The 10,755-nt window shown below is 37.4% G+C and overlaps 3 protein-coding genes across 3 annotated transcripts in view; 1 reads left to right on the top strand and 2 right to left on the bottom strand.

Moving 5' to 3' along the window:
* Window positions 1-847: 847 nt before the first annotated feature.
* On the top strand, window positions 848-4,643 carry LOC111331981 (uncharacterized). Its single transcript, XM_022937228.2, has 2 exons — window positions 848-1,134; window positions 1,289-4,643. The coding sequence occupies exons 1-2, from the start codon at window positions 911-913 to the stop codon at window positions 2,910-2,912; spliced, it is 1,848 nt and encodes a 615-aa protein (XP_022792963.2). The 5' UTR covers window positions 848-910; the 3' UTR covers window positions 2,913-4,643.
* On the bottom strand, window positions 2,980-5,393 carry LOC111331983 (uncharacterized). The gene has a single exon (XM_088724651.1). It carries the CDS (start codon window positions 5,226-5,228, stop codon window positions 3,669-3,671), a length of 1,560 nt encoding a protein of 519 aa, XP_088580777.1. The 5' UTR covers window positions 5,229-5,393; the 3' UTR covers window positions 2,980-3,668.
* Window positions 5,394-6,741: 1,348 nt separating this feature from the next.
* The window catches only part of LOC111345447 (TNF receptor-associated factor 4-like), a 12,539-nt gene continuing 8,525 nt past the window's right edge, over window positions 6,742-10,755 (bottom strand). The window contains exons 3-7 of the mRNA XM_088724668.1: window positions 10,720-10,755; window positions 10,239-10,403; window positions 9,913-9,987; window positions 9,100-9,177; window positions 6,742-7,920 (exon numbers count right to left, since the gene is read on the bottom strand). The exon at window positions 10,720-10,755 is cut by the window's right edge and continues 66 nt beyond it. Of these exons, the coding sequence (XP_088580794.1) occupies window positions 7,165-7,920; window positions 9,100-9,177; window positions 9,913-9,987; window positions 10,239-10,403; window positions 10,720-10,755 (1,110 nt within the window). The 3' untranslated portion in view covers window positions 6,742-7,164. The remainder of the gene's footprint in view (window positions 7,921-9,099; window positions 9,178-9,912; window positions 9,988-10,238; window positions 10,404-10,719) is intronic.

The following is a 10,755-nucleotide window of genomic DNA, read 5'->3' as shown; positions in this document are numbered from 1 at the left end:
ATGTTTCGGAAACAATCCATAGATGGACTTTCAACCGAAAAAATTCCCGAATGATTGTTTAAAGTTCTTGTTGGCGTGTGTCAGAATAAGCTTCGGAACTGGGGTATGGTTTAAGGATAAAACGTTTCATTTGGAGCTCACTGCGTGACATTGAAAAATTTTAAGTTAACATTTCCCCGTGCAGAATACTCAAACTTATCAGGTAGAATTTCTTGTCCTGATCTAACACCAAAGTCTCATCACTAATTTACAAGGAAATATGTAGTAAAGGTGAGAATTATCATACAGATGATAATGATAATGATAATGATAATGATAATGATTTTAAGAGAGGTTAACATTCACCAGCAACAGTCAAAAGATCGAATTGGCTCATATTCTAGTATTAGGTAGGCCTATAGGTAAAACAAACCAAGACCTATCTATTTTGTTGAAAAATTCTTTTGTTTTCGAGAAAATTGATAAAACTCAATTCCCGTATAATTAGCGTCATTCGAAGGTCGATTATAGCCCATTTTTGGAGGCCTCGTTTGTACTCGTAAAAGCAGTAAAAAGCTTACTTATTCCTTAGACTTTTAGAACAATGTCTCCCCTATTGTTTCACAAAAAAGTAGAATCATTATTTAAATTTGAAATACAAATACGAATTTTTCCATCTATTTACTTAAGTGCCGTGTAAAAAGTAGGGTAGCTTCAAAAAACTATTTTTATATGTAAAAATAACCGGCAGTCTAAATCCCACAGGTATCAACGAACGCTTTTCATTCCACTAATTTATTCGTGTTTTTCTCGTTTCCATGTTGCCACCAATCACGTAGTTCCTTTTTCTGCTTTTAAAAGCACACACAACCCACAATTCGCCGGTAACAAAACGAAAAAGGGCCTGGGACTGAAACTGCGATCGCAAAGCATGCATGGATTGTTTGGCTGGACAGAAATCAAAATGGCGTCCATTGCGAATGATAGTAAGCTCTCAGAAACTAAAGAAGAAGGCTTTATTTTAACTGAAGACGATATACCTGGGGCTGTTTTGCAAAACAGAAATGTAGAGGCATGCAGTGTGGTACAGCTAAAGCGCTGGCTGATTTGTAGGGGAGCGAAAACAAGTGGTAAAAAGTCAGCTTTAGTCAGCAGGTAAAGGGTCAAATTCAGCTTTTTCGTAGCTCTTTCTTTTGCTCACATAAAAACCATTAATATTTCTGATGGAAAACATATTCACTTAAAGATTTTATACATTAAATCGTCTGCTTAGAACTCCATTAACATTATTTAAAATCGTTTTGCATAGGCTAAAACACTATGTAGAAAATGGCCTTGACAAGAAATATCTTAGAGACCCCGACAACGGCGCTAATATTATGAAGAAAAAAGCAGATCTTGGTTTGCTTGATAAGAGAGAGCCTCAAACAAATGGAAAATTTCCAAAAGAAGGTTTCAACTCTGATCTCAATGCTCTCCCTAAAGTGTCATTTGGAACCATCTGGCGTTACATGATCGACTCAGTTGACTCAAAAAAACAACTCTCAACTGCTAAACCTCTTGTAAAGGGGTTCAATTTTTATAAGTCTGGGAACGTACATTCTATTCACCATTTAAAGGAAAGTGGGAAGCACTTTATAAAGAGCCAAGTTCTCCCATCAATGAAAAAGAACTTAATATACCAATGTCAAATAGTAATGTCAAGTATTGGAGGAGTACTCAAAGCATATTGTGGTTGCCCAGCAGGAATAGACGGAAGATGTAATCATGTGTCTGCAACTCTCTTTGCCTTGGCTGAATATTGCAAAGAAAGAGAAAAGATCTCCATAGAATCATGTACTTCTAAACCATGTAAATGGAATATCCCAAGGAAACGAAAAGGTCCTCTATCACCAATCTCAGCCATGTCATTTCATAAACATGACTACAGCAAACAAGTTAAGACTGACAGAACACCAAATATCAAGAAAGGGAAAGATGTTCGAGCTATACATCAGAGAGAGTGGTCAGATGCCAAAGTGAACAATATGTTACAAACTATCAAAGACTATCAAACCAAAAGTGGTAACATTGTTGGCTGGAGTCACATACTGCCACAAGAGGTTAAAGAAGAAGACACCATTGTTTCGCTGCTCAAAGTCCTTCCACCATCCCTAAGGGAAATAAGTGAAAAATGCAAAGAAATTGAGAAAAAGTTGAATCTAGAGGAAAAGGAAATTACCAAAGTTGAGCAAAAGACTAGAGGACAATCAGAGGACAAGCTTTGGAATTATCACAGAAAGTGTAGAATAACAGCTTCGAAATGTTACTGGGTTGCCTCTTTGAAGCCCACTACATCACCAACAAAGGCACTTGCAGATGTCTTACAGTATAATAAACAGTATCAGAGTTTTGCAATGAATCAGGGTTTAGAGAAAGAAGAAGAAATTGAAAGATTATATGTTACATCTAAGCATAACTCAGGCTACAGGAATCTTTCAGTTGAGCCATGTGGGCTTTTTATTAGCCAAAGCCATGGTTTCTTAGCAGCCACCCCTGATGGTCTAGTGTCAGATCCTCATGTTTCCCAACCACTTGGACTTCTTGAAATGAAATTGATACAGTTAAATGACAGTGAGAGTCTTAGACAAGGTCTGCTTCAAAGAAGAATATGTAAGGACTGTGGTGACAACCATCTAAAGATGAACACTGGACATAAGTATTTCTATCAAATACAACAACAGATGTTTGTAACCCAGCGTAAATGGACAGATTTTGTAGTCAAGGGATCAACAGGAAATGAGCTATACATTGAGCGAGTCAACTTCAACTCTGAGTTTTGGGAAAGTGTTCTTCCTAAACTTTGCAATTTCTTTCAACTACAAGTTTTACCAGAGATGTCATATCCTCGAGTCAAATATGGGTTAGCAAGATGTCAGTTGAGATTTGAATAGACTGTGCCTAAATTGATTTAAATGAATTCATTTAGAACAGTGTAAAAGAAAACCTTGCAGTCTTGAATATAAGTTGCACAATTTTAATTATCTTGGACATAATGGGTCTACATGTAGTGTAACCTTTAAAAAGGTTAAAATACTAACAACAATAACAGGCACTATTTATTGAAATAAGTGGCTTTTAAATACCTGTGCAGTTATTGTAATTTCAAAGTTTAATAAACCACAATAGTTGTCACTGGACAAAAGAATACAAAAGAGGCAAAGTATAATATATTTAGTTATAGTTAAAGTTAATGCATCAAAGTGTAGACTGCACATGTGTGGAAAACAATTTAAAGATTTATCAGATCAAAACGTCAAGCAAATATATTATCATGTAATGTATTATATTCTGCAGCTTTTGTTCATGTTTAGAATAAATAGTTTTGTTTCATTTTGCTTTGTGCTCAATCCTGAACAGTTTAATGACAGTACCATATATTTAAAGTGGTCTCTGTCAATTGCATTTGTTTTATAGCAAGACTAAAAACTATTCTGGTCCAGTGATATCATTAATTTGTCACTACATACTAAATATTTGTCAATAACTATTTAATATCATTTCAAAGTTCGTGTTTTTGCTCTATCTTACACCTTGGGTGCATTTCATTATAAGAGTGAAACATGCACTAATTTGCACAATTTTGCTTTCAAAGTGTTTCACACATCAACAATGAAATGCACTCTACCATGAACATGTACAAAATCTAATTAGTCTATTAAGGGAGGAAGAAAATTTGATAGAGCAGCCACCACAATTAATATATCAGAGGCAACAGGTGACATTGAAATGGGAATTTTACGATCAAAAATATGCCAGTTTTTAATACGTTCCATTAACCTTTCCACGTGGACACGGAGACTTGCAATTGTTTTATTATGTTCTGTTTCTTTGGTAGAAAATTGCTTTTTGTCTTTTAGAAAATTAGGTTTAACTAGCACAACTCCAACTGATGCTAACTCATCTTGACAATTAAACCCCTTATCAGCCATTACCTCGTCACCTCTTTTAAGTTTGCCAAGAAAGCCACTTTGCATTGTTATTTCTAGATCAGAAGTACTTCCTGGAAATAGTTCACTAACAAAACAGACAACTCCACTTGGTGTGATTCCTAATAAAGCTTTCATTGTGTTAGTGCTCTTATAGGATGAATAGCAGGCAGATTGGGCATCGAGTGACGATGGCTTTTCCATCTGGAACTCAGTGCAGTCTACAATGACAACAGTGTCAGGACAGATTTCTTTGAAGACTTTCGGCATATGAAATTTCAAAACATCATCAGGTGGTATCTGTATAAGTGGCTCGAACTCTGACCTCAAAAATCTCAGCCATGAGTTAGTTATCCTTGAAACAGACATGCGAGAAACATTAAACCTATGGCCCAAGTCTCTCTCAAACAATCCCAGTCGTATTCGCACCAAAGTCATTATGAATTCCTGGAATGCTGATAGTGCTCTAGGTCTGCCAGGTTGTTTTGTACTTTCTAAGTCACAGTATATTCTTTCATAATTGTAGCTTATATTCTTAGCTGAGTCTTTCACTAGGTTGTAACACATCATTAACATTTCATAATCAGAGAGTCCAGTGTAGAATGCAATGTCATCAGGATTATCTTTGTACTTCTCAATATTAAAAACTTCACTATTACTTGAAATAAAGTTCAAATGTTTGTTTTCTTTTGTTAACTGGTCACATTTATCTCTCAATTTTTTGTTTTCCTCTTTGAGTTTAGATACGTCATTCAATACCTCTTCCAATGATGCCAAATCTATGTCAGTTTGAGTGTGTTTAGAAAGATATTGATGTTGTTCTTCTCGAAAATTATTCAGTATTTCCTCAGGTTGAACTTCTCTCGTATAGTATGGATCCTCGTGCAGTGATTCAGTCGAGGTCGGTGTTGTTTGGGTTACAATGTTGGCATTGTTGTCAGAGTAACTGCTGTCAGTATCAGTAGTAGATACAACAACTGATGAGACTTTCCTTTTCTTTGGCACAAAGTCATGCTTAAAGATTTCTCTCCTTGATTTTCTCTCTTTTGTCCATGGAAATATTGTTGGCAGATGATTTCTGCTGAGTTTTTGGCCACCTTCGAAGTGTTCAGAACAGATTCTCGTTTGGGAAGAATCCAGCTTTAGCGATTCGTTTCTAAGCGATACTTTGTAGTATTTCCGAGCCTTTTCGCACTTGGGAATCCTGTAATATTCCAGATTTGGTTTGTTTCTAAAGTTGTTGGTACACTGGGGCACACAACAGTTAAAATGATGTGGCATTTTCCTTCAAAACAGCTTTGAATTAGTCTCTTTTGAACAGGATAAATTACAACACATGTATGTCAACATGTCTTCCTGTCCAGCCAATCAATCCATGCATGCTTTGCGATCGACATTCGATCCCAGGCCCTTTTTCGTTTTGTTACCGGCGAATTCCTCTATTCGCTCCGACGAAGGGCTAACGCTCGAAACGTCAGCTTTTATAATCGTAACGGTGGCCAATTTACCATTTCAACTTTGTTGATATACTCAAATTATTTTTATATGTGCTAAGTGAAATAAACGTTTGATATCTGAAATATGAAAAGTATAAATGATAAACTTACCGTCTGTAGAGTTGTTTTACTGGGGCTTTTGTGCTGCTATGCATACGGGGGCTTTAAATTCATAGGAATTTCGCTCTTCGGCTAAGTCGGCGACATAAAAGAAAAGACCGACTTTGTCATTTGCGCTTTAAGAGCTTCAGTGGTAAGAATAAATGCTTGAATGCCATAAATAACGTCTTCAAAGTAATTGCAATACGATAGAAGTTGTTTTTGTTTTCTCCGGAAGCTTTCATTCGGTAGAAATGAATACACATGGTTGTCACTGCGTGACTTAAATGTCAGGCAATTCTTAGATTTATATTCTTATTACGCAAGTACTGACTGCAGAATCTTTGACCGTATCTCGTCAGAACTGGCTCTCGTAACGGAAGTTGGCAAATTAAACACTGAAAATCTTCAATTTCAGGCGCAAAATCCTCCTCATAACCAGAAGGTAACTGAAATTCTTTCATTTAACACTTAAATGAAAATTACACGGAAGCAAATCGTCGTTCAGCCCTTCCACGAAAACTAACTACTTCGGACCAGCGATGTGAAAAATTCTGTCACTCCCACGAGGCGATTCGGGACCTGTCATTAATTAGAGGCGGGGGTGGCTTGGTAGGGCTGTGGAGAGAGGGTGGCTTGGTAGGGCTATGGAGAGGGGGTGGCTTGGTAGGGCTGTGGAGAGGGGGTGGCTTGGTAGGGCTGTGGAGAGGGCCATTTCTTTTATGAATCACGAGAGGGAAGGGGGAAGATAACAATTTTCTTTTTTGGACGAAATTGATAGAGGCATAAAAAAGCTGCGGCTGCTTTACAAAAAAAAAATTAAAATACTTAACTGCACCAGTCAAAAAGTTGATCAAGAGATATGAATTTACGGTGACCACCCAGTGAAACCGAAAGGTGGGTGTTCCCAGCAGGTCCATTACCTTTAGGGTAAATTCATAATTTTAACTTCTAGCCATATTCTCGGTTTAGAATGAATCACTGTCAAATCTCTTTCTCGCTCCGGCCGTCGCTCTCCTCTGTATGTCAACAAAATCAGTAACCTTCTAAACAAACCTCGAGTTAACCATATCACGGGTCAAGTTTGAACCCCTAGTTTGAGAGACCAGTCAAGTTCCGGTTAGTTCAAGAGTTTTTCCCTTTTTATAATAACACATCGTAAGAGAATGTTTCCCGTCGAAAAAAGGCCAAAAGGCCAATACCGAGGAAGAATTTTATTTAATTCAAAAAACACAATTCGATCTAAGATATAAAGAAACTAGGTTGGCATTCGGCCTTTCAAGTGTTCAAAACAAATAAAATTGACTACCATTACCTGGAAATCAACTGAAAACGTACTTCTTGACTGCTTCCGTAATCGACATTCATTGTGGCGAATAACTGGTTAGCAAATTACAACTTGTAATTGGTCTGCTCAGTTTTGAAGCTGAACAGAACAACTGAACAACTGAACAATTTTACTTAAAGAAACTCTACTTTACGCTACAAACATTGCGATAATTACTATATATGAATTTAGAATAATTGCTCAGGTGAGCAGCTTGGCAATTAAGGCATTCCAAATGTCCAAGCGAATGGCCTTAAAAGGCTTAAAAATGTTGTCATCAGAGATGTCAGTCAGTCTATGAGTCAGATGTATCGCTTTCTGAACTTGAACCAGAAGTAATTGTATCTCTTTCTGAACTTGAACTACGAGAAGTAATTTCATCTTTTTCTGAACTTGAATTAGAAGAAATAATTTTTTTAACCGGTCTGATACCCGGGCCAACCTCAAACTGAAGAAACAGCATATCATTTTGAACGTATCCCCTTGAATAAAGCTCCTCGTGAGATAAAAAATTACGAAAACCGCGCCCTAAATTCTCTTCTTTTTCAGGTCTCTCATAATTTTCTATATGGGACGAAAAAATTACCTTAGAAACGTTTTTTTGTTTTTCTGGATCTTCTTGTTGATCAATCAGTGTAAATCTCATCTTTCTCTTGAAAGGCCAGGGCAATATGGCGTCATATTCACCCTTCAATACAACAATGAACACCGATAAGTGCGAACTCCTAGCACTTTTGCGGCCATAAGGGTAAATTCTCAATTTTAGTCTGTGGCCATAGTCTTCGGTGTAGAATGGATCACTTTCCAATTTCCTTTGCTCTCCTGCCTTCGCTTGTCTCATCTTGTCACTAAAACCACTAACTTTCCACACATATTTGAAAGGATAAAGGGGAGATTCGTTTCTCGCCATCACGGTGCTGAATGTTTTCCCTTCCAGCCGTTTCTGAAGTGTCTCTAACTTATCTTCTGTTTTACGTAACTTCACACAAGCCAAATCAAGATGGACTTTCATGAAATCTTGAAGATGGGAATCCACTTCTCCTCGACGAACCTACAGAAAAACAAATTTCGCGAAGCTCCTTAACAGAGTAATAATTCTCAGATAAATTTGAAGACTAGACGGTGTCAAAAAGACTAGAAAAACGTATACCGTCAATCGTCAAGAGGCAAAAATTTAACAGGCGACCGTCAAAAAGGCTGATGCAAAAGTTTTTACCGTAAGTCGTCAATACATGGAGAATGTTAAGAAATATGTTTTTTAAAAAAACTAAATGGAATCGCGGTAGGCTCGATGTCAACAATCGACCGATGGCCGTTACATAAAAGAAATATTTCTAAGTCGAAATGGAAATTTGAGCTTACATCTTTGAGTGGTGTGCCAAGCTCAAGCGGATTCAGGAGCGAGCACTTAGGGCGGTGTACAAAACTAGATCAGCGTCCTATCAAGAACTGCTAAGTGGCGCCAAACTACCGACGTTGAGCAATCGGCGCCTACACGACATTGCCACTTTGATGTTTAAAGTTAAGCACAGTCTCGTGCCTGAGAATATTTCTGACTTATTTAATACAAAGAACACTCAGTATAATTTCCGGAACAGTGACTTCGAACTGCCAAGATTCGAAACTGTAAGATTTGGTAGGAATTCTATTAAATATATGTGACCTCTCATCTGGTCGAAGTTACCAAGACACCTAAGAACGATAGAAAATCTAAATTCGTTCAAGAAGAACATAAGAAAAGTCGACCTTTCAACTTTCTTTGAAATTTAAAACTTAACTAATTAACTTTATAATCTTTTTAATTATCTACTGTAAATAACTATCATCTACATATGTAAATGTATTTGACTTTTAAATTATTTTTAGTGTCCCCCATTAGCTTATAGCTAAAAACATAGACACTTAAATAAAGTTTTTCATTCATTCATTCATTCTTCCTTCACTGCTTACTGCTTTCTCTTGAATTACCGGGGTTTCTTGTAAATGGACTTTCGTAGACCTTGGGGGGGGGGGGGGGGGTTCACACACCCCTCTTTACGACGGGCGCGGAGATGCAGCCCCACCGAAAACCTTTCACAAATATTATCATAGGTCGCTGAACACATCTGTCATGATTTGAAAGACTTATCGTGGAATCCAAACAAAATACAGGGTAAAATAAAGTGTAAATTTTGATTGCCCAGCAAAATCATTGAACCAAACAGTACCAAATATAAGATGGCTGCCATACCTCCATTTCGCATCCCATACGAGCATGCGGGCAAGGAATTATTGAAAATGAACAATTCTCCCCGAGGTGAATGGAAACCTGAAAAAAAAATCGATCGCTGGGTTGAAGTAGAAAATTCTAATTACTTAATTATTTACTCATTTAAACGGTAATAAAAGGGAAAGCTAATTCCCATTGTTGACTAAATACAGTTTGCTAAATTATTTTCGTCGCGAAGACAGCACTATTTTTTTCCCATGTACCGGAAATGACAAGGTCAGCAATCCTACTTGTTAGGTCCAAAGTGGATCATCATGGCTTCTGAAACTGAGTCCTTGGACGTCCGCCCCTGGTATAGGGACGTTTTAGCTCCAAATATACAGCGAAATTACAAGTTTTACACGCACAGTAAAAATTTCAGATTTCTTTTAAGCAACGTAAAGAATGCATTCTACGATTGGGAGATAAGCTCAAACAAGGATGTTAAAAAACTTTGGAAGTAGTCTACATTTAGTAAAATTGTGAAACAGAAACTGCATTACCTATGATGCACGATCCTTCGCAGTAGATAGCGCTATTTATGCCATAGCGAAAATCAGACCTGAAAAAAATCAGGCCTGTACGGGATTCGAACCACTGACCTATGCGATACTAGTGCAGCGCTCTACCAATTGAGCTAACAAGCCAACTGGGAGCAGGCCGTTAAGTTGATTCGTAATAAACCCGTGATGATAAATCAGATACTACGAAGGATCGTGCATCATACGTATTTACTACCGCAGTTCAAAATATATGAACTTCATATATTCATCGTATCAGAAACTGCATTCTTACCCTTCCTCTAGGGATTGAACAACCGCAATTGTTTGGACAAGTTACTGGGAACTGACTGCACTGATCAATATGATCCTAGAGGAGATAAGACTTAGTTAGAACATTATATATCAAAGGTCAAAAAAAAGGGTGACGGAGTTCTTTTTGTAATGTTTACTGCCACTCTGTACCAAGTGGAACAGTTTCCACCGAAACATGTTGTAAACCAATAGTGATAACGTGAAGGAACTTGTTCAAACAAGGAGCTTTTGTTTTTAAAATCATTTATTATAAATAACGCTATTGAGGAGCCAACAATAGACATAATGCTAAAAGACAATATCTACCTGCATATGACACTGTGGTTGTGGTTCGCCACAGTGATCGCACTTGACAACTCTCCAATCACAGCTGACGAGCACGTGGTCAAAGAGGTATTTCCTTTGCACTTTCACGAGACAGTTTGTGTTGAGACAAGGGACATCTTTATAATCGCAGGAAGACAGATGAACCTATGAAAAAATACGTTCTTTAATTATGAGGTTGATACTTAATCCCTAACAATGGTTGATCGGGTGGTTGCCGATCGTGCAGTAGTATTGAATTAAAGGAAAAATTTTTAATTTTTGGTCCTTGCCTTGACTTAAACAAATCAAAGCTAACGATATTATCTCCTAAAGATAAACTAAAAAATTAGTTAAAAAACGATCACCTTAAGGTATTGGTCGCTTGAGAGTAAAACGCTGTCTGTGATGTGGTCTAGAATCAGCTAACGAATCAGTAAGGCTTTCAGAGTTGCTGTTCAGTTGTTTCTTAAGTTAAGCTCACCTCTTTTTCTCTAAGTTCTCCGGTCCATTCGCAGCC

This window comes from Stylophora pistillata, chromosome 6, assembly GCF_964205215.1.
Source record: "Stylophora pistillata chromosome 6, jaStyPist1.2, whole genome shotgun sequence".
Classification (NCBI taxonomy): Eukaryota; Metazoa; Cnidaria; class Anthozoa; order Scleractinia; family Pocilloporidae; genus Stylophora; species Stylophora pistillata.
Note: the sequence above shows the minus strand (reverse complement) of the source record. Positions and strands in the feature narration are given on the sequence as shown.

Excerpts from the sequence above, each read along its gene's own strand:
- LOC111331981 (XM_022937228.2), top strand. The coding sequence starts at position 911 with ATGCATGGATTGTTTGGCTGGACAGAAATCAAAATGGCGTCCATTGCG. Across the intron at positions 1,135-1,288 it reads AAGTCAGCTTTAGTCAGCAG|GCTAAAACACTATGTAGAAA; the intron begins GTAAAGGGTCAA and ends CGTTTTGCATAG.
- LOC111331983 (XM_088724651.1), bottom strand. The coding sequence starts at position 5,228 with ATGCCACATCATTTTAACTGTTGTGTGCCCCAGTGTACCAACAACTTT.